Raw genomic sequence first — 20,507 nt, 5'->3', positions numbered from 1 at the left:
GCAGCAGCAGGTATTTCGCGGCCAGTGCGCGCAAGGGCACTCCGGATGAGCACACGATGCCAAGATGACGATCATCACAACAATTACGACGTTGCCGATAGCCCGTTGTTCTTACTCGACGATGGTCATACCGAACTCGTTTGCGTCCGGCGACAGCACCCGAGGCCCAGGGCGCATGTATCAATAGCCAAAGCTGGTCATTGTTGCTCCTATCCCAATGAATAACCAATCATCAATGGCAGTATTCGAACGTACCCAGACACTCGGGTGTGGTAATTTGTCCGATACCGCAGACACGCCAGCGCCCACTCCACCGAGCCATGAGTGCGACGAGGCCCCCAGGGTGTTGGCTCGGCTTATCCGTTGCCGCAACCTCTGATAAACTCTCCAATGTTACGGTTCGGATGATAGATCAGCGAGTGAGGCCACAACATCTCCAGATCGAGGTCCTCTCAACTATGTACGAATGAGGGTATGATAGGCAGAGTTCCCACGCCGTGTTGAACCAGTTCAAGCGGGGTTGTGAGCGGCTGTGTAACACCCCGTCACCTTAGATCTCCCTTGTCGAGACGATCTATCCGGGTTTCCTTGGATGCTAGGATGAATTAATCGCCGGGTCTGGCACACAAGTTGGGGCACAAAGTAAGCCATGGACTAACTCAATTCTGCGAGCGCGTATCCGAACCGTCTTCGGCCCTGCTTCGCTGACGGCCTCCGAGTTCATTAGAGTGTATTTGCAGGTGGTAAAAGTTCTCCGCAGTACGCAAAGATGTCCGTGGGGAGCCCCGTCAAAACATGCAGTGCATAGTCAACGTCTCACTCCACTTTGCCCGTGCTGAAAATACACTCTATTACGACAATTTTCCGTGGGTTTCTGCAGCAAGATGAGAGAAGACACCGCGCTCGGTGCTTCTCATATTCCAACGCGGGATCTCTAATATACCTTTTGTTGTCAACGGAGCGCCCGGAGCCACGTTTTCCAGACGGAGACGTCTCATCCGGGGAATATCTTCACTCTCACTTCTTTGGACGAGACCGTTGATTGACATTCCGTGCCTTCTACTTGGTTGCCCTGTGAATGGACACTTGGCAGATCCACCCACGGCATGTGCGAGTCTTTGCGCGTCACGACGAGGCCTAGGCATGCTGTCTCAAACTGTTCCTTTCTCGACGACGGGATTCAGCAACTTTTGCATAACTCAACGCCAAACCTGTCAATCTCTGCTTTTAGGCTGCGGAATTCCTCTCTGTTACCTGGGCGGCGACCATCCTGTCAGAGGAGGGATCAGTATGCGGCTAATGTCAACCGTCTTGTCCTGCGTCAGAAGTCGCTGTAGGGTCGCAAGTCGCAGTGATCGAGCTAGCTTACGGCCTATGTTCACGACCAATACATTTGGATCGACAAGGAATGGATCAGCCATTGTAGCCTGAAGTTTCGGTATCGCAGCACCCCTGCATTGCTCCGTCCATCCGCAATGTCGAGAAGCTACTGCCACTCGGAACTACATCGACGGTGGCTGTCGCCGCCCTCATGCGGCGCCCTGCCGACTATAGCCGATTTCCGCGCGCCCGGTAGCTACTGCCGAGATCACACCTGTTCAGCCTCTGTCTGGAACGATTGCTACCAGCATCGCAGCATCGCTGAAGTGCGCCAACCTTCAGGGTTCTCCCGGACGCGTCTTGCTCAAGCAGGCTGTTTGCTCAAAGCTCCTTTTCCCAGCGATCCTGCGCTTACGAGAGGCTGTGGAGCAACCCTGTACTGATCATTCCAATCGCCAGAATACTGGGATACTTCCTGCGCTGAATACCGTCGCATCCGAGCGTCAGCGACTTGAAGAACGTCAATGCCGCTCATCGGTATACACCGACTCACTCATATGCCGGCATCATCTAAATTCAAACTCAAAGTAGCTTCTTGGCCGATGGGCGGTTTCGCCGCCTGCGCGCTCTCGCGCGGACTGCCGAAGACCAGACTGTGGATTTGGGAGCCTAGCCCCATCAACGTGTCGGTGTGCTCGCGGGTATGAAAAAATCGCCCAAACTGCGACACGACCGAGCGCTGACAAAAGCCTGGGCGTCGTGGCGGCGCCGGCCTGCTGGTGTGGGGGTGGATTTAGCACGATCCCGCACGGCTTGCTGTCCCTCGATTGCAAGTTGCCACACGTTTAGCACCTTCTCTAACACGCACTGGCCACCCGGGTGCTGAATTCATCGCATTCTCAGGTCTCGGATCTGAGAGGACGATATCGATCGTCTGAAGTTCATATGCCTACAATTTGCCGTCGAGCCATCTGCTCCGTCGTGAAATGGGTCTAAACGCTGCAAGGGCGGTCTTGATGCTTGTGTCGTTCTCAGTCGTCGTTGGATCGTCCAGATCGCGGTGCCTTGCAATCGCACCTTCGCCGCCGTGATAGCAAGGTTAGCGTACATTGTCAACGGTTCCTACACGTAAAACAACGTTAACACTGTCCGCGCCCGGTCCAGTTCACTTGTACTTCATAGCGGCATGGCATGTTTCATGGCCTCTGAACCCGCTGGCTAGTACCTTGACTGTGCCTTCCTCAGATTCTAGCTGTTCATTGGACTCCCGGATCCTCGAGTCTCGCCACAATACAAATGAACCTACAGCATAAATACTCCTTCCGAGTGCCGATCGAGACCGTGAGGGTGCGGGATTCTCGGACGGCCCTGTGTTCATGAAGCATTCCCTATTAGTTCGAATAGATGGATGTCGTCGCGGCTTGAATATCGTGTATGGATCTACTTCCTTGCAGAACGGTCCAGCAATCGGTACATGATCCGCGCTCACGTTCGATTTGCATACGGGCATCAGACGCTCCGAACGGAGACTACGCGGACAACAAGAAAAGTGATAGCCCTCTAACAAGAGCAATAGATGAATCCATCCCGTCCCACCAGATCATACGATGATCTTTTTCGCCTTGCCCTTCTTCTCGCTATCCTTGTGGCTGAGGAACTCGACCTCCGTTGCCAATGGACCGGCCAACTTGGCATCCGAGGAGTATCCCAGAACGCTGGTCTTGAAGTGTTTGCCCATCGTCTCAATGCGCTCCCGCAGCTCCGCATCTTCAGGGCTTGATGGCTCGCCCTGCGGGTTTTGCGGAGCGGATCTGGTCCAGATGGAGATACGGTAGAACTGTGGACGTGTGGAGACGATGACGCCGGTCACAAGAGAGTCGGGGTAAGCGGAGGAGGAGGAGGCGCTGGAAGAGAGGAGGGGATCGAAGGTCTCGCCGATGGCGGCCAGCATGGTGTAGAGCCACATCTTGTCGACGTTGGGCCGATTCTTGTCCTTCGGCAGCTGTATGGACCATTTCCCACCGTTCTTGTTCGCATCATCCTCCCACGCAGGAATAATGCCATCTTTGAAGAGGTAGTAGTTGGCTTTTTGAGGAAGCTGGGAGGGTGGAACAATGTTGTTGTACAACCTGCAAGGGCAAGGGCGTCGTCAGCAGGGAAATTTATACGAAAGCCACTGGCACGTACCCCCAGAACTCCTCGACGGAGTCAAAGCTGATAACGCGCTTTATGTCCTCCATCCACCCCATCGCAGCTCCGGGAGTAGCAGGGTGGGGCGTGGACGGGAAGGCGGAGAGACTGGGTGTTTGTGGCAAGTTCCGGCCCTTCGTAGCCGGTGAGTCAAACCAGAGTGTCCATGGGGAGTACAGAGGATGCTGACGCAGACAGATGTAGCATCAGTAGGGCAAGGCGATGTGAAAGCCAGCGGTACGTACCTTGACATTAAAATTGGTAGGATCATTGAAGACAGTTCGAATCTGGTCCGCCTGTGTCTCCATATTCACTTCAATCTCCTGAACTTCTCCATCCTCGTATGAAGCATCGGCTTTCTCGTTCTCAGCCACCGCGGCGGCGAGAGCTGCATTCGAAGCTTGCTGGGCTTGGGGTGGGAGGGCGGCGGCCATGTCGTGCAAACAAGGAATCAGGAATTACTGTGATATAAGCGATTTGAATAGATATATGTCTCGGGAAGCAGATGAAGTAGCGCTGCGCCGAGATGACGAGATTGTCGAGTCGAAAACTATGGTGTGGTGATGATTGACTGTGAGTGGGAGTGCAACGGTTCGGCTGGAAACCCGGCAAAGGCCTGGGAATCTTAGATAACCGCGTGGATCAAGACTTATCAGATAGCGTTGGGTCGCTGACGCAGGTTGCCGGCAGATTCTCTCCCGAACGTTCCCTCGGGCTCACATATTTCTCCTCCTCCCCCACCAGACTGAGCCTCCTCCAGCTATGGAGCCGTTTCAAGCGAAGATGGTCGCCGCAGCGGTGGGCTCCACGCTCACCGCGTTGACCAGTACGCGGAGCGAATCCTTGTTTCGTGTCTGTTCTGACGCCGCGCCTAGTGACTCCTTTTGATGTCGTGAAAACACGGTTACAGACCCAACCTCCTCGGCAACAACCTCTTTTTCCGAACCCGCCGCCAAATACATGCTGCCAGCCAAATGTAGCATCCTGTACTCGCCAAATGTCGTCGCTAGCAGTGCGACCCGCAGCAGAAGAGATTGTCTGCGTATGGGATCATGGCGTGTTTAAGACGGAGCGTGTCAATGGCTTTGCGGATGCATTCAGGCATGTATGGCGCGCAGAGGGCATGCGTGGACTCTGGAAAGGCGCCGGTACGACATGGTGAGTCACCACGCCGACACATCCCGCACATGTTTTCATACCTTACCTAGGGTTATCGGCGTCCCCTCGTCGACATGCTACATGCTCGCTTACGACCATCTGCTTCATGTCAGCTTACCGCCTCTACTTCCGGAGTCCGTCGTACCGCTCGCAGCCGGCGTCATAGCTCGCTCTTCCATGACATCACTGGTGTCACCCCTCGAGCTCATCCGGACCAACCTCCAATCGACTCCGATCTCTGCTTCCAATCCACATACACTACGATCTGTTCTGCTCTCTGTCAGGGAACTCGTCCGTGAACATGGTGCTCGCCATCTCTGGAGAGGTCTCGGACCGACATTATGGCGGGATGTGCCGTTCAGTGGATTGTATTGGGCCAGCTACGAGAGCTGGAAGAAGGGCTTCGAGAATCGGGGACTGAGTGGCGGGGTGGTCGCATTCGCTAGCGGTGCTATCAGCGGTGTGACCGCAGCGGTGTTCACCTCACCGTTCGACGTTCTCAAGACTCGGAGGCAGGCGCTAGTCATCTCAGGGACCACCCCACAAGGCGTGGCAGTGTGGCCAATGCTTAGGAATGTGGTACGGACGGAGGGTATCTCAGCGTTGTACGCTGGCATCGGTCCTCGAATAGCTAAAATCGCGCCGGCATGCGGGATTATGATTGGTTGCTTTGAGGTACGCCCCTCGGTTCGAAACCCCGATGCAGTCGAATTTATAATTGCACACAGGGCATTGCAAAGCACCTTGCGAAGAACTAGCGACACAAAATTCGTGGCTGGATGGAAACTTTGATGATACTCACGAGTTAATGCGTAGATTAGTATAACACCGGTATATCATTATGCAACGCCACACTGTACATAGATACCTCACAGCGGGAGTAGTATTGTGACCCTCATGCCTTCAAAAAATCGACGATTGTCTTTCCTATCCCAGCTGGTTAAGCTGTCTCTTGGCATTCGTGAGCTTTCCGCCGACTTGATCCACTTCGTTGTCGAGGTCTTCCAATATTGAGATTTGCTCCCTGATTTCGTTCGAGATCGCCAACCCTAGCTGCTTCTGCCGTTGCAGTATAGCGGACAGGCCCGAAACTTGTTCGTCCTGCTGATCCATCTTCTGCCTCTGAAGCTGCAGGAGTCCTACGTCGTCCAGCGGACGCGTCTCCTCCGTTTCCTGTACCGGGGCTGGCTGACCGAACACCCGACGGGGTTTGTTCGCTCCCGCCGTCCCTCCCATCAACGCTGCCCGATCGCTTTGGGGAGCCTGCCTCGGTTCTGTCATAGCATTCATCCGAGACGTGTTTCGCGCGACGGATACCATCTTCGCCAGAGCCTCGCATTCGTCTTGCAAGCGGCTCACCATGTCCGTGCGCCGCCTAAGCTCGCCCTCCGCCATGCCCGCCATGCCCAGCGTTTCCAACCCCTTCCCTAGCGCACCCACGCGGCTAAACACGCCCGCGAGGCGTTTCTTCGCTTGCACATTCGCAGCATGCGCGCCGGAGACATCGCCCCTGTCGGAGAGAGCGTCGCGCTTGTTGATCTCGGCGCGGATGTCCCGGAGACCGGTCTGCAGGTCGGCGTGTTCCTCCAGCCAGGAGGAGGACGTGAATTGTTGACCAGAATAAGATCCACCTCCTGCAATTCCGGCGTCCGTGGCGCCCTTGCCAACGGGAACGCCTATGAAGTCCCTGAAGGCGAAGCTTTCCCGCCATTTGTCGTCCTTCGCGCTAAGGATCGCTCGGAGATACGTCTCCAACCCTGCTCTCCTTTCCTCCATCAACTTCGGGTCATCTTTCGACCTGAATATGCTGAGCACATGTTTAGGCGGTAAAGCAGCAGGCGGTTCGGACCCGGTAGACTTCGTGAGCTCGGTGTGTAGGTCGACGAACTCCGAATATCGTCTCCACATCTGCCACGAGCGGACATTGGCCTGGATTTCGATACGGTACACCACGTGTGGTTTAGGCTCTAGACGCTCTTCATGGCCACGGATGTAGATAGCTTGTATAGCGGTCATAGCGAGACGCACAGACGTCGCAAAGGTCAACTTGCTGCAAGCGGGAGAGAAAGAGTCGCATAATAGTACATGGTCAAGCCGCGGCAACAGTCATCAGCCCGAACCCGCAGTCTTTGGCTTTGTACCAACGACAATCACGAACCGGGCTCCTAGCGCATAGTATCGCCCTAGCAAACTACTGAACGCCCACCAGCCGCCCCCACGACATCGTAGAAACCGCGTAAATCCTGGAAACACCTTCTCACTGACATCCTCCATGCACACGTCACCATAACCCATTTCCTTCAAGGCTTGAACATATTCTTGTGTGGATATGACGTTCTGTCGAGGCATCATCCCCAACAATCTGGTGAAGAGCCTGACTCTCCGCCCTCCGAGGCTTTCCGGAGTGAAGCAGATGTCCGCGAGCGCAACACGGCCCCCTGGTGCCAGATGTTCGAAACTCTGCTGCAGGAATTCGCGTCTTGTACGGAAGTGGTAGGCGCAATCGAGTGCAAGTATCACGTCGAACGATGGACTGGCAGATGGATGAAAAGGATGCGCTCCAGCAGGCGCATGGTAAACAGCGTCGCCGCAAAGTAGCAATACCGGCGTATCGATGTTGAGCTTCCTCGTCCGTGCCAGCGCTCGTTCATAGTGACTCCTGAGGCTAGTGATGCCAGTAACAGAGGAAGGCCGAGGTATTTTGGGGGATGACAAAATGAATAACAGCGAGTCACCGCTGCCAAACCCGACATCTAATGCCGAAACAGACCCTCAGAACTTATTCATACATCTTAGCAGCAGACCTACCTAGGACTCTATCTCCAGCTTTGAGACGAGCCGCCTCCATCAATCTTGTAGCCAGCGCTGAAATCAAAGCAATCGAGTATCAATGTGAATCCCGTGGATTACGACTTGACCTAGTACCTTCGCAAGCCTCGGAGAAGATATCGGTGTCCTGCATTTAAGGAGAATGAGTCGGATCTGTTGACGACGCGTGTAACTTACAACCCAATAGCCCATGTTGAGCCCTGTACGATGTGTTCAGCAACGTCAGTTCTAAAGTCAATGAAAGTTATACATTCTGTATCTGGCGGATTTTGGCCATCACCAGGCCGCACATTGAGCGTGATGTGGAAAGTGCCATATGGATCCCGCGCTTTACTGTACATCGCGAAGCTTGAGCCCATGACGAATAGTGCTGCCAAGGTATATGCCGGCCCCGTCACGGGCAATATATATACAGGCAAGATGCACGCCGTAAGGATGAGCACGAATTTTGCAATACGCTCCGTCGGATGATATTCGTCACGGTCATCCACTAAGTCCGCCTGTCTGTTAGTCGGGGGGAGCCGCTGAAACGAGGCATATAACTACTACCTACTGTGACTGGCATCCCTTGCATGGGCCCCTTCGAGTTCTGCCACCAAATTGGGGAAAATTGCGTGACGAGACTTCTTCAGGTTGTGAAGTACGTATGGTACGAAGAAGAAATACGTCTGAGTGACAGCGATCAGCAAGACACGTGGGATTCGTACTGGATCTTAATACTCACGTCTGCTTCTACCAGCTCGGATATCTCGCAAACCTCGCTGCCGAGTTCAAGGACGGTTGGACTCACGGACCAATGTGTCCGTAACGTTGTGCCCGCGCCGGCTTTGATGACGAGATCCACCCCGTCTTCAGTGTTCGTCGAGTAAACGGGAAACGTCATGTGGAACTTCCAACCCAAGAAATTCAGCCTCTCCGTTACATAGTGTACGTCTTTGCTCTCGCCCTCGCGGCAAGATACGCATAGGGGACTGAGCGATGTGCTTGATGGCAAGTCTTGAACGAACTTGAGTGCGTGGTCTCTGGAGGCTTTCACCGTCGCTTTGGTATGAACCACACGGGTGAGCTTCAGCGGCCACACCATGGTGGTGTTCACCTGTATTTTCGCAGAAAGGTGTAGAGACGATGTTGCTCGGAGAACTTGAAGGATACATACGGTGGCATTATATCAGCTTTGATGGCAGATATTAGCGCACATCACTTGTGATAAGAGGGTGGGCAACGGTTGAGTTACAGGCACACATGCATGATGGATATCTCCTCCAGTGTTATACAGTCTAGCTTTACAATTGTACAAATAGTGCTACAAACTTTCATGAGTCAAAACTGAGGTATATGACGTGAAGCCGAGTGCTACGAAGGCTGGTTTTCTTCAGAGGTACCTGGTGGGGACGCGTCGAGACTGGCAGGGGTATCCGCGGTAAACTCTGCAGTGGCATGCCCGAATGATGCATCGGGAGCAGAAGGTCGGTGACCATCGCCCTCCTGCGCAGCTTCCGTTTCTGCTTCTGGGATAGGTTCAACCTCGCGTGCCCGGTTTGATTCTCCCGACTCTCTTTGCTCCGAAAGCACTTTGGACTGTTCCACGTGAGGTGTAGCATCATCGTCCATGGGGGCCTCCATGTCTTGGGCCTGCGAAATGGAATGCCCTATGCCCACTTCACCGATGACATATCGAAGGACGTCGCTCAGGGTTATAACCCCCAGCAAGCGACCTCGTCGACCGCCTTTCTTTTCCTCTTCCTACGCAGCGACGTCAGTGACCGATAGGTTGATTAAACATACGATGTACCTCGCCCTCAACGACTACCAATCGATGAACACGTCGCTTCTTGATCAGTTGTAGGAGGGTACCCAATGAATCAGATGCAGTGCATATGACTACTCCAGGGAAATCCGCAGATCGCTGCTTCAAGGCCTCGGATATTCGAAGATCGAGCGACTGATACACGCCAAGACGGACTAGTGTCTGCGAGTTAACCATGTTAGTAAGTCGTGGTCACGACCAGCCATGCAATCATCACATACAATGACATCCACAGTCTCGTACAGATTGACGACGATTCCATCCTCGTCAATGATGGGCACGGCTGAAATACCTCGCTGAGAGAACATATGGACCACGTTGAACACGGACGATGTCAGAGAGGCCGTTGCAATAGGCCAATACGGCTCCTTCGAGCCGTCCATAGTTTCCGGCTTCGAAGGAGTCACTTGAGCATACGTGCCGATGCCCAGTTTCTTGAGACCCATGTACAGTTGCGAAATCTCTTTGCTGCACTGAGAATTCGTCAGTTTCACGGTTCGCGGAACCTCAGTCTCCGACGCAGACTAACGTTGATGGAAATGAACTTGAGTAATCGATACTGAGTGAGCACCGAGACGATAACTTCGTGGCCCGTTTCTGAGTCCTTGTCCAGAAGAGGTAAACGGCGTGCATGGGTCTGGATGAGAAGCTTGGCAGCGTTATAAAGAGTGCTTGAAGGATGGTCGTGTAGTAAAGGAGGAGTTGCAACCCCTAAACTCTTTTCTATCTCTGAATTTGAGATGCAGTGTGAGCCATTGTGTACGTTCAAATTTACGTTTCCTACCTCGCAAGGACTCCAGACGGAAGCTCTCCACATCCGCAGCCACATTGGCGTAGTCGGAAGTATTCCAGTAATATTGTATCAGGTGTATAATGTCCGATACGGTGAGCATACCGGCGAAACACGACTTCTCGCTATTCCATAACGGGGCGGAGACAACGCCTGTACACTCATAAGCATGTGTCGTTCGGGGCAAGTAATAGTCTTACGTACCGTTGTTCAGCAGGCACTGGAGTGCCTTCTTTACTTCCAACTTGGTGTCAAGGACGATGATCCTGAAGCTGACAGGAAATGCATCGTAGGATATCCGACCCCTCAGAAATGCACGTATAGCGTTGAGTGCTGCGTCGTGCGTCTCTTGAGTTTGTTGGTAAGGAGGAAGGTGTGAAAATGTCCGGGGGCGCCTAGCGGACGGCTTCCGTCGCACCTTGGGTGATTGCTGGGTGGGAGACAAGGTCGCGTTCATGAGGAAGTAGACGGTGGTCGAGTGCAAAGGGTATGATCGCCGATATTCTCACACTTAGAAAACTGATCAGGCTCATTTCAGCGGCAACACCGTATACGTAGGGTACCGCTTACTTATCAGATTCAGCTTCGCTGAACTGTGCCTAGGGCCAGTCTTCATACTTATATCCTCAGCTATGTAAAATCTCGAGCTGACTCCACATGCGGTTTATACAGATGTCTATACAGCTGCCGAGAGTGCGCCTCTTGATAGGCATTATAATGCAACAAATATATACATATAGCTTTGTAACGCCGATACGAACGTCGGCGCGGATGCCCATTGGTCCTGAGGTCAGCTCACTGTACGTGTCGAGGGCTACTTACAGCGCGGAAAGATGATATATATCCGATCCACAGATGACTGAGCGCCGAGATCAAATACGATGATACGTATCTATCAAGTGTGATTTCGCTTTCGAATCCGGCGATATGCTGTGACGGCGGCGACACGGAAGGCGATAGCGCGGGCGCCAGCTTAGTACGCAGAGGCTCTCGGCGGGACGCTCATGGCGCTGTCCTTGACAGCACCGCAAGACGCAGCAGCTTCGGAGAACATTGACGAATTCGACACATCGTACGAACATACTGGAACATAGGGTATGGTGCAGTGTCGTTGCAGTAAGCAGGTATACATAGGCCGAAGATACGATGTAACTGCGTGCAAGATGGTGAAAGAGGTGCGCCAGGGTGCGCCGCGCGTGGCTCCAACGGAACGTGTGACTTCGTCACAGTCACCCACCTTGTATCATCCCTTGGTGGGCTTGTTCCCATCTTACGCAGCAGCACATTCCTAACCTCCGTTTGTACCCTAGCGTCGCTCTCATAGACATACCGGAGCACCATAACGGACAGCGATTAGCATGTCCTCCGGGACTGCAGATGCGACTGAGCGGAGCGCGTACGAGTGGTTCATTCAGCACGCGCAGTCGTCGGACATCGTTCACACCGTTGCTGAGGGCGTACATGTATCTCCGTTGGTCATCATGGATGCTACTGCAGACGTTCAGATACAGCGAGATGGTCGTAGGGGAGACAACGCGTGAGTCATGAAAGTCGTCTATGCGTATCTAGCACCTCATACGACTTCTCTAGACTGATGATTCTCCTGCCGCTCCTGGTCGTACTGTCAACCTTCATATTCTTGCTGCTTGTATTCCTTATATGTGTTCTGCTGCTTCGGAGGCGAAGAGGTATCCGGCTTCGGGATGGGGAACTCCCAGTGGACCTCAGCAGGGAGGATTTGGTCGAAGGAGAAGGAGGGTTTGAAGGCGTGGAATCCCGATGGCTGGAAACAGTGAGCGAAACAGAGCGGAGAGAGTACAATCGCGCCAAGGGTATGTTTTCTCTGTCGTCGCCGAGTATTAACCTGACCCTCGTCTAGATTACCAGCGCAGTTACCCCCCAAACTCATTGCCCACCGACATTACGTTATCCCAGTTCCTGTCCATCCAGGAAAAAGGCGTTTCTGCTTGGTCCTTCGAGCCAGACTACGAGACTATCTCTTCGGTTCTCGTCCATGCTAGGACTGAGATCACGTTCCTACCGGACCCTGAATCGGCCTCCAGCGTCCAGTCGAACCTTCCTCTACCGAAGTTGAACGAAGTGTACTACTGGGAGGCCAAACTCTTTGACCTTCCCGAAGCCACGAATGTGGCTATCGGACTTGCTACGAAGCCATATCCCCCCTTCCGGTTACCGGGGCTCAATCGCTTTTCGGTTGCGTACCATTCAAACGGCGACAAATCGTATAATTGGCCGTTTACGTCTTCCACTTTCGGCCAACAGTTGAAAGAGGGCGACGTGTTGGGCGTTGGATATCGACCCCGCAGCGGCACCGTGTTCTTCACTCGCAATGGGAGGAAGACGGAGGATGCTTTTGTTGGCCTGAACCGTTGGAACCTTTTCCCCACGGTTGGTGCTGATGGACCATGCAGCATTCACGTGAACCTTGGACAGGCGGGCTTTGTTTTTATCGAAGCGAATGTCAAGAAGTGGGGATTGGCTCCGAGCGTCGGAACCCTAGCTCCCCCTCCGGCATATGGCAGCGAACGTGGCAGCATTCTTCTTGCGGCAGGTAGTGCAATTCCTGTTATCGGCGCCAGCCCAACCTCGCGGACACCTCCAGAAGCTGGCGCAGCCTCCCCGGCCTCCGGCCACTCCCGACGTTCAAGTCGTCGCAGGCGACCGAAACCGTCGTCTGCTCCGGTGGCTGCGTCGCCCCTACGGACCACCCCTTTGATGGCGGATCAGAATCTACCGCATTCCCCGCCGCCTCCAATCACACCCATAGACGAGGAGCCGGACGAGACTCCAGGGGCCGGGCCTTCGACTTCTCCTCGGTATATCTCACCTACGGACATACCCTTCCACACTCCCGCGAACACGACTTTACCGTCATCTCCTCCCACAGAACCTGGCGAAGAGCTCTCTAGCTCCTCACGCTCTTCATCTCGATCGAGCACGCCAGGTGCGGACTACTTCAATACACCACGTCGCCATCAGCCTCACTCCTCGATAGGCTCCGCACGGGAACTCGCCGTCCAGATCCACCCACCCCCTGAGTCACCCATGACACCCAACCCGCCAACTCCGAATCAACGCGACATTGGTTTGCAAGCCCTGTCCGGCAGTCATGCCAGGAATTCTGAAATCCGCGTTCCCTCAGATACTCTCTCACCCGCGACGGCCTTGCGGCGTAATGAGCCCCCGCCACCTTCGTACTCGCCCTTGGATCCCTTCCAATACGCAGAGGGTGTCCAGATCGATTTACCAGCTGAGGTGATCGCGGCCGCGCTTGAAGGCGGCCCCCTTCCTATCAGTGCCATCGGGCAGAGCAACACTCGCGCGGAGAGGCACCGCAGCCGACGTGAAGGACGCAGTGGCCGCTAACTCAGCTTCGGTGCGCATAGCAGCCCCCGGTGTGTATGGTATGCTTGTTCGGTGAGAGTAGGTGTACCCACATTAAGCACAGACTTGGATCGCTGGTCGGAGATCCTGCACAACATTTGTAGTGATTTTTCGTCGACATCCTATTTCATCGGATAGAGCTCAACCTTCTTCGCCCCCTCATATGTAATCTAAGTAACGATGACAACAATAGCGGACACGGACTGCGAGCCTGAGGGACTTATTCACATCAAGTATAGCCCTTGGCATGGGGTAGAGTTCAGTATGTGTTCAGTGCACAGTAACGCTCACTGCCTTAGCCACTACTTAACCTGACCTTCGTGGAGTCCAATCGCCAGGCTCGACACCTTCCACTCCCCGAGCTAATATCGCTGTTTCACTGCCTCCTCATGGAAAAATCAGACCTCGAGACTTACCAAGTACAACTCGACCAGGTGGAGCTCGCACTACAGAGCGACCCTGACAACGCCGAACTAGCCTCCCTGCGCTCCGAACTCAAGGAGCTTATCACTCTCACCCAAGAGCACCTAGCCGCATCAGCAGCATCGACTTCGACGTCAGCGAACAAGGCTAAAACTTCCGTAACCCCTGCATCTTCACATACCTGGTCTGCGGGCAACGATTGCTTAGCCAAATACTCAGGTGATGGACAGTGGTATCCTGCCCGAATCGTTTCCGTTGGCGGCTCTGCGGAGAACAGGATATACAGCATCATGTTCAAAGGCTACCATACTACAGAACTTGTCAATAGTTCTGCGTTGAAACCTCTGCCGCTCAACTACTCAGGTGCCGGTCCTTCCGCGGGAGGAGGTGCGAAGCGCAAGTTATCGAAGGTGGAGGAAGAGGAGAGGGAGAAGAAGAAGAAAAAGAACGAAAAGAAGGCAGAGGTCAGGGCGCAGAAGTCCAAGGAACAGACGGAGAAACAGGCAACATGGCAGAAATTCGCAAAGAAGAGCGAGAGGAAGGGCATCCATATTGCTGGCGTGGCTGGTACGAGTATATTCAAGACGCCCGATAACCCTATGGGCAAGGGTGAGCGACGTCTGCCAGATATGATGGCGTCTAGCTGATCTATCCTCTCAAGTTGGAGTTACGGGTAGTGGCAAAGGCATGACGCACGTCATCACTCCAGGGAAGCACAAGTTCGTCCCGGAGGACGAACCCCAAGCATGAAATAGCGTAAGTTCCTTCCGCAAACTCTATTTTTATCGTGTCTTATCCTCCGCAGATCTGTCGTGGATGAGGTCATGAATATATGTGCACAGGTGGAACATCATAAGTGATGCCTCACTTTTCATTTGCTGAGTTATGGTCACAAATCACCTACTTGTCTCTATATGCATCATCTAGTCGCGACATGCCACGTCGAAAGCCACGCTTGCCAGCGTCATCTGCAGACGCCTCTGTACGTCTCTAATGTATCTCACGTCGGGAATTGCACTCATAACTATATACCTGTCGTCTGGGACGTTCTGAGCGTTCAAGGACGCGCTTGTGCTACCGATATGCCAATACAATGTCACAGTAAGTACGTGGAGTGTTCAATCATCCACAGGTGGACCACCATCTTGTCGTTCTGGCCGTGCATCAAACGTTGCTGCCAGAGTCTCGCTGTATGCATTTGCTATAGTACTCAGGAACGAGTACTCGGAATGGGTATCTCATGTTGGTACCACCGTCCATTATTGATCCCCACATGCGAGGGTAGCGGGCACATATCTCAGTCCCATCCCGTACCTAGCTTTACCCGAGGGTCCTGCTTTGCCTTGCTGCCTTTCGACCGCCCTCCGCTCCTGAAACCTTTCTTAGAGTGATGTTTAGTTTGCTGCCGATTTCTGAGTTTCTTGACCTCCAAGGCGACCTTGTCCTTGACTCGCGATTCTTCATCGGAACTTTCGGACGATGCTTCATCCTCAGGCCTCGCAGATGATACGCCGTAAATTGAGAGGGATGCAGCTTGCTCCTCCAGTCGAGAGGGTGAAGGCGAACCAGATCGGCTAGCAGATACTTCGGGATCCCTCGTTTCCGAAAACCCCGCACCTGCCTCGTCCGCTTGACCGGTAACTTCATCGTTGGAGTGCACTCCATCGTCATGCTCACTCCCACTTGTTTCCTCGTCATATTCCTCGCTATCTTGCGAATCGGACTCCGCTTCGTCTCTGTATGCGGATACATATTCTTCGAGGGCTTCGAGATCTTTCCGTTTGAACCCACTAGCAGCGACTGCGACATCGAGCCTGAAAGCTTCCTCGTTCTTGCTAGGGTCGGCCCCTTCGCGCAATGTGCTGGTAAACCGGGGGTATAACTTGCTCTCATACTGGAAGCGTCTGCGGAAGAAGGTTCGTATGCATTCCACGTCGCGATTGAAATACCTTGCGCAAAGATTGAGCGGTTGTTGCAAATGATGGACGTAAACATACATACCATTCTGCATTTTCATGCGAGGTACTGACCATCTGTGGAAAATCAATGATCACTGGCTCTCCAGTGGTTCGCCGGATCAAGATATTAAATTCATTGAAATCTCCATGAATAAGCCCCGCACGCGCAAGGCGGACGATGAGATCCATGAGCTCTGAGTACAGCTTTCCGGGAGATTCAACTTCCGCGACTTGACGTCTGCGGAAGAAGCGCATCAGTGATGAGCGGATCCGGGGAAGGGAAGACTTACAACGGGTACGCGTCTATGAGCTCCATGAGCACGCAGTGACGGGTTTGGTCGATCGGCCTTGGCACTGGGAACCCATGCTCGTGCAGAACCTATCGTAATCCGTAAATCCAGCATAGCTCAGAAGCAGGACCACCTTACTTTCATGAATGCCCACTCCCTTTGTGCGGAAAGACGAGATAAATACATCCATGAAGCAGACTTGCGTTTGCCCAAGTAATCGCGCTTCGTTTTGATCGCTCTGAAGGAAACTCGTCCTAACCTGATATAAGGATGGTTTAGGATAGGATGTAAACGAAGCCTGGACGGCAGCTGACCGGTGGAGTTTCAAGACCATTTGATTCCCCTCGGCATCGGCAACCACGTAGATGTCTACAGAATCACTGTTCAATATTTCGCGGGGTGTCATACGTTCTCAAGGAATTCAGGCATACCGGATTCCTTCCCTACACCTATTTGGTTGCCTACGGAGTACATCGAATCCCGTTTGGATAAAGCACGCATCGACAGGTAATCGTAACCTCCGTATGTCAACCTATATCCATCGTCTAGCTTCTCGTGAGCTTTGTTTTCAGAAGCTTCCGCTGAACAAGCTCACATTTCGAGTTTTGTACCTTGGACACCAGATTCCTCTTTGCTAACTCTCCTATGCATTTGTTGACTCCGCCACTCCTTAGCCCAGATATCTGCGCGATGAGAGGCGTAGGGACGACTTCATGGTTTTTGGATCCCATTTCCACAGCGGTGAGCACCCGGAACTGATCCGTGGTGATATAGCGTAGATCTGTTGCGTCGAGCCTCATATTTGCAAAGAGGAAAAGAGAGTTGCAGGGAATGCTGTGCTACCTGGGAGTTACAAAATCTGTCTCCAGTCCAAAGATAGCGCCATGGTACACCATCCACCTTGACAATCCATGACTATCTGCTGTATCTCTTTATACCGGATCTATTATGTCTGTTATCAACAAAGCTAAAAAAGTCGGTCGTGCCTGGTGCCATGATCCCGCAATGTCACTCCTTAGTCTCTGCTCAGCTATCGGCTTTGCAACTCGCGGAGCTAATCGGCCTCAAAGGTGTACCGGAAGATGAGGAGTAGGCAGAATCTTTGATAAGCCTTGGTAATAGGTTAAGAAACATACTGAGCATGGTGATAGATTCTCGCTTCAGGTTATGTGGTCTCAAGATTTGGTTGAGACCGAAAGACGACAAGTTTGGTCCTTATTCGAAGAGAACATGCATCAGCTGTGGGTGTGATTTCGCCGCGGGCTTGTGCACACGGTTCGCAATCTATCAGCTGCTCATCACCGTTCAAGTTATGTATCTTCGTCGTTCGGTTGGGACCCGACGTCAAAACGCCACGAGCTGTTCCATGTTGATTCTCGATTCCTGGTAATCAGGCATAACATGGACAAGGAGAGGAAGCGCAAGACAGGCGAGCCTTTGGAGTTGGCTGATATTGTGGCTTACACGATGTTTCGTTTCGAACGGGAGGCAGGGCAGAGGGTGTTATATTGGTTGGTCCTTTCGAAGCCGTCTCCGCCACCGGGTCTCATTGTCATTTAAGCTATGAGCTGCAAGTATCAAAGGCTATGTTTCGACGCGGACATGGGAGGTTGCTCCTCAGCAAACTACTCTGTCTGGGCCGGGAATGCCACATGGACAAGGTCATGCTCACACTCATCAAGGGTATGGTAACATAATGCTGCCACATTCATGTGGCTCTGACAGCCCACATAGCGAATGAACACGCCGCCGCATTCTACAGTGCCTTGGGGTACGTAAACGAATACGCTTTCGTACCGCTCGTATCGGCTCAGGCCTGGTTAGGTTCGTCGAAGACCCCACTTCACCGGGCTTTGTTGTCGAAGATCCAGACGACAGTTGGGAGGATGAGGATCTCGACGAGGTTGACTACATGATTTTGTCCAAACGAATCGAATGAGTTACACGACTTGCACGATCAGGCGCATTGATTTCAGCGTGCACTGCCTGTCGGCGCTTCCTTGCTGTTCGAGGGCATCGCGCTCAGCCTCGTTTCAAGAGCTTGTCTGCATTGTCAAAGACGCCAAGACCCGCGAATAGCGCATATGAGCGTGTACGTATTTGCTTGGATCACCTCCCGGACGCCGCCTGCAAAACTTCGATACTCTTATCTGGCGACCCCACATGGATCAACCGGATTTCGTTCGAAGTAATTATACGGATATAGGTAGGATCATTGGGTGGGTATCGAACAGTCTGAATGTTGTAACCTCTCTCATTCCTTTGTCACAGAGACAGACTACCGGGGGCAGATCTCATATTTTCATAGCAACGGAACGTCACAGCATGCTCGTAAGTGCACGTCAGCGCGAACCACTCACTAAGCTAAGCAGAAGCTGATGTCGGAAACGCAACCATCGTATCCAGTCTCTATGACACTGGCGTCAGCGTATCTCCTTAGGCTACCCTCACCTACCACAAGTCATCCACCAGGCGGCGTACGGGCCCTGAATTTGCAGCATCCTCGGTTATTTCCAGGTTCTAAACTCGGAATGGACTGGCACCCACCTCGGCTTTCGACATGATACCGGAAGGCTTCGCGGAGCTATCCCCACTATACGATCAAGCAATTCGCGGGCAGCAATATCTTCATGCTCTTCCTATGTAGATGCCCTTTCGCGACGAGACTGCCATGAGAATGCCGACAGCTGCAAATCCTGGACCTGGAGACCGCCCGCGACCGTCATCAAGCCCGTCTCAATCGTACTTCATGCAAATGTCTCATTGATCGAACAATAACGATGATTTCATCATGGCCTCATACTCGTCCTCTGCCAGAATCTATCCTCCTCTTGCATCCCATTCCTGTTCATTCGCTGCAGCAAAGTTTTGTTATAAACCCCGGTGGAGTTGAGTCGAAGAAGCGGCCAGAGGTTCGCCTGACTCCCAGCGGGGAGAACGTTGTGAGTGATGAATTATCATAATTTAGCGAACGATGGTCGTTCGCAGCCAATCACATTCAATTTCCAAGTCCAGAGTCGCCTTTGACAGGTAGAAGGCGCTCAGCCATAACTCCTATGATCATCGGCAAAGCCAGGTCAATCAGGTAGGTATGTTCCTTTTGGACATTCATCCTTGTTTCTCAGGATTATCTGAACAGCGGTCAATACCAGTTACATCTCCAGGACGTGCGCTTGGTATCAAAACAGGGGTCTGTCGATGTAGGGACCGCTGTGCAAGGTCAACCACGACAGGTCGCAATAGGGGGTCTCAAAGTTGGCGATTATGGGACAGATTATGGAGTGGATTCGAAAGTCGATTATGGTCGCGGATTATGGTCGAATCGAGTGTAGCGGCTCTGGAGCCGCTACACTTGCTTCGACCCATAATCCAATTCTGCTAAGGCAGGGCCATCGCAAACGGGGGAGCATCACATGACCGAAATTCTAACAAAATACCTCTTACCCTCTATCGCCGGGTGCACCAGCGCAACTAGCGTATTTTTGCTCCCATACGATGCTCAGGAAATGCATAACAGAGGGCTCTATTGGTCCAGATTTTTTTTAAATGAGCTCAGAAACAAGTGAACAGCAATTCAAGGCATCCATTGCGTGGGAATCAGAGACATCCTAGCGTTGTGATTGGTCGATGAGTTTCTCAAACTCCCTTGGAATGTCGTCATGCACGCGTGACAAGCCCCCCCGTTTGCGATGGCCCTGCCTTACAACTCTTCGGAGTTTGGAATCCTTCCCGCGTCACGGGGATGTCCATTCGTCTCTCACGGCGGTGGATCTGCGATTCTGACAAAAGGTGGATTTATAACCGTAGGAAAACGTGAATTTAAAGATTGGTCGCGGCTCCATGACCTATTGGTTTTCGTGTTAGTATTGTATTATGTAAGCGCTCTCCACCAATCAGAGCCCGAAGACAGCATAAAAACGAGACGAGAATTTGAAGTCTAGGTAAGTTAGAGGCGACGGACCAATTTTCAAGTTCTCGTTTCACCATGGATAAAAATTCATCTTTTGCCGGAACCCTGATCCCACCGCCGTGTCTTCGTCCTCACCATCCCCGTCGGTCTCCTCCTTTTGTGGCTGGTATCTGCTCTGAATAGTATACTTCCGGGACTCAACGACCTCATCGCCCATCACCAACCTTACCTGTACAAGGACTTGAGACAGCGAAGAAGTACTCAATGCGCATGGAAGGACGACACGTTCTCGTTCAGTACAGCACCATCTAGCTGACCACAAGCGGCAGCCAGTCCCTCGAATAGTACACCTTGGGTGTGCACATGGTGCCGGATATTTGGTTCACGAGTGTATTGACATGGTACGCATGCAATTCGGACTGCGGAG

The 20,507-nt window shown here is 52.8% G+C and overlaps 9 protein-coding genes across 9 annotated transcripts; 4 read left to right on the top strand and 5 right to left on the bottom strand.

The window, feature by feature from the left end:
• Nucleotides 1-2,740: 2,740 nt before the first annotated feature.
• Nucleotides 2,741-4,059, bottom strand: PUNSTDRAFT_48624 (eukaryotic translation initiation factor 4E). The gene is made up of 3 exons (XM_007378540.1): nucleotides 3,756-4,059; nucleotides 3,508-3,695; nucleotides 2,741-3,449 (listed from the first exon to the last, which is right to left on the bottom strand). The coding sequence occupies exons 1-3, from the start codon at nucleotides 3,942-3,944 to the stop codon at nucleotides 2,921-2,923; spliced, it is 906 nt and encodes a 301-aa protein (XP_007378602.1). The 5' UTR covers nucleotides 3,945-4,059; the 3' UTR covers nucleotides 2,741-2,920.
• A 213-nt stretch (nucleotides 4,060-4,272) lies between these two features.
• Nucleotides 4,273-5,460, top strand: PUNSTDRAFT_57029 (mitochondrial carrier; the record flags this gene model as incomplete). Its single annotated transcript, XM_007378539.1, has 3 exons — nucleotides 4,273-4,336; nucleotides 4,386-4,668; nucleotides 4,719-5,460. 3 exons carry the CDS (start codon nucleotides 4,273-4,275, stop codon nucleotides 5,458-5,460), a joined length of 1,089 nt encoding a protein of 362 aa, XP_007378601.1.
• Nucleotides 5,461-5,595: 135 nt separating this feature from the next.
• On the bottom strand, nucleotides 5,596-6,684 carry PUNSTDRAFT_129356 (syntaxin; the record flags this gene model as incomplete). The annotated part of the gene is made up of 1 exon (XM_007378538.1): nucleotides 5,596-6,684. The coding sequence occupies one exon, from the start codon at nucleotides 6,682-6,684 to the stop codon at nucleotides 5,596-5,598; it is 1,089 nt and encodes a 362-aa protein (XP_007378600.1).
• Nucleotides 6,685-6,777: 93 nt separating this feature from the next.
• PUNSTDRAFT_129355 (S-adenosyl-L-methionine-dependent methyltransferase) lies at nucleotides 6,778-8,581 on the bottom strand (the record flags this gene model as incomplete). Its single annotated transcript, XM_007378537.1, has 7 exons — nucleotides 6,778-7,421; nucleotides 7,477-7,533; nucleotides 7,594-7,624; nucleotides 7,675-7,697; nucleotides 7,748-7,987; nucleotides 8,051-8,165; nucleotides 8,222-8,581. The coding sequence occupies 7 exons, from the start codon at nucleotides 8,579-8,581 to the stop codon at nucleotides 6,778-6,780; spliced, it is 1,470 nt and encodes a 489-aa protein (XP_007378599.1).
• A 269-nt stretch (nucleotides 8,582-8,850) lies between these two features.
• PUNSTDRAFT_56504 (CBS-domain-containing protein) lies at nucleotides 8,851-10,551 on the bottom strand (the record flags this gene model as incomplete). The annotated part of the gene is made up of 6 exons (XM_007378536.1): nucleotides 8,851-9,234; nucleotides 9,290-9,466; nucleotides 9,526-9,777; nucleotides 9,834-10,033; nucleotides 10,089-10,247; nucleotides 10,299-10,551. 6 exons carry the CDS (start codon nucleotides 10,549-10,551, stop codon nucleotides 8,851-8,853), a joined length of 1,425 nt encoding a protein of 474 aa, XP_007378598.1.
• A 1,137-nt stretch (nucleotides 10,552-11,688) lies between these two features.
• Nucleotides 11,689-13,481, top strand: PUNSTDRAFT_109864 (SPRY-domain-containing protein; the record flags this gene model as incomplete). Its single annotated transcript, XM_007378535.1, has 2 exons — nucleotides 11,689-11,926; nucleotides 11,974-13,481. 2 exons carry the CDS (start codon nucleotides 11,689-11,691, stop codon nucleotides 13,479-13,481), a joined length of 1,746 nt encoding a protein of 581 aa, XP_007378597.1.
• Nucleotides 13,482-13,859: 378 nt separating this feature from the next.
• Nucleotides 13,860-14,947, top strand: PUNSTDRAFT_94917 (uncharacterized protein). Its single transcript, XM_007378534.1, has 3 exons — nucleotides 13,860-14,531; nucleotides 14,584-14,678; nucleotides 14,728-14,947. The coding sequence occupies exons 1-2, from the start codon at nucleotides 13,889-13,891 to the stop codon at nucleotides 14,670-14,672; spliced, it is 732 nt and encodes a 243-aa protein (XP_007378596.1). The 5' UTR covers nucleotides 13,860-13,888; the 3' UTR covers nucleotides 14,673-14,678; nucleotides 14,728-14,947.
• A 53-nt stretch (nucleotides 14,948-15,000) lies between these two features.
• Nucleotides 15,001-16,970, bottom strand: PUNSTDRAFT_94913 (RIO1-domain-containing protein; the record flags this gene model as incomplete). The annotated part of the gene is made up of 7 exons (XM_007378533.1): nucleotides 15,001-15,871; nucleotides 15,924-16,118; nucleotides 16,171-16,259; nucleotides 16,309-16,429; nucleotides 16,485-16,539; nucleotides 16,602-16,715; nucleotides 16,766-16,970. 7 exons carry the CDS (start codon nucleotides 16,968-16,970, stop codon nucleotides 15,220-15,222), a joined length of 1,431 nt encoding a protein of 476 aa, XP_007378595.1. The 3' UTR covers nucleotides 15,001-15,219.
• Nucleotides 16,971-17,822: 852 nt separating this feature from the next.
• PUNSTDRAFT_129350 (uncharacterized protein) lies at nucleotides 17,823-18,109 on the top strand (the record flags this gene model as incomplete). Its single annotated transcript, XM_007378532.1, has 3 exons — nucleotides 17,823-17,853; nucleotides 17,905-17,941; nucleotides 17,995-18,109. 3 exons carry the CDS (start codon nucleotides 17,823-17,825, stop codon nucleotides 18,107-18,109), a joined length of 183 nt encoding a protein of 60 aa, XP_007378594.1.
• Nucleotides 18,110-20,507: the final 2,398 nt, after the last annotated feature.

Source organism: Punctularia strigosozonata (assembly GCF_000264995.1).
Source record: "Punctularia strigosozonata HHB-11173 SS5 unplaced genomic scaffold PUNSTscaffold_1, whole genome shotgun sequence".
Taxonomy (NCBI): domain Eukaryota; kingdom Fungi; phylum Basidiomycota; class Agaricomycetes; order Corticiales; family Punctulariaceae; genus Punctularia; species Punctularia strigosozonata.
Note: the sequence above shows the minus strand (reverse complement) of the source record. Positions and strands in the feature narration are given on the sequence as shown.

What these genes read in the sequence shown, in the direction of transcription:
- PUNSTDRAFT_48624 (XM_007378540.1), bottom strand. Translation starts at nt 3,944, where the DNA reads ATGGCCGCCGCCCTCCCACCCCAAGCCCAGCAAGCTTCGAATGCAGCT. An exon ending in CTACCAATTTTAATGTCAAG is followed by an intron (nt 3,696 to 3,755) that starts GTACGTACCGCT and finishes TGTCTGCGTCAG; the next exon opens with CATCCTCTGTACTCCCCATG. An exon ending in TCCGTCGAGGAGTTCTGGGG is followed by an intron (nt 3,450 to 3,507) that starts GTACGTGCCAGT and finishes TTGCCCTTGCAG; the next exon opens with GTTGTACAACAACATTGTTC.
- PUNSTDRAFT_94917 (XM_007378534.1), top strand. Translation starts at nt 13,889, where the DNA reads ATGGAAAAATCAGACCTCGAGACTTACCAAGTACAACTCGACCAGGTG. An exon ending in CGATAACCCTATGGGCAAGG is followed by an intron (nt 14,532 to 14,583) that starts GTGAGCGACGTC and finishes TATCCTCTCAAG; the next exon opens with TTGGAGTTACGGGTAGTGGC.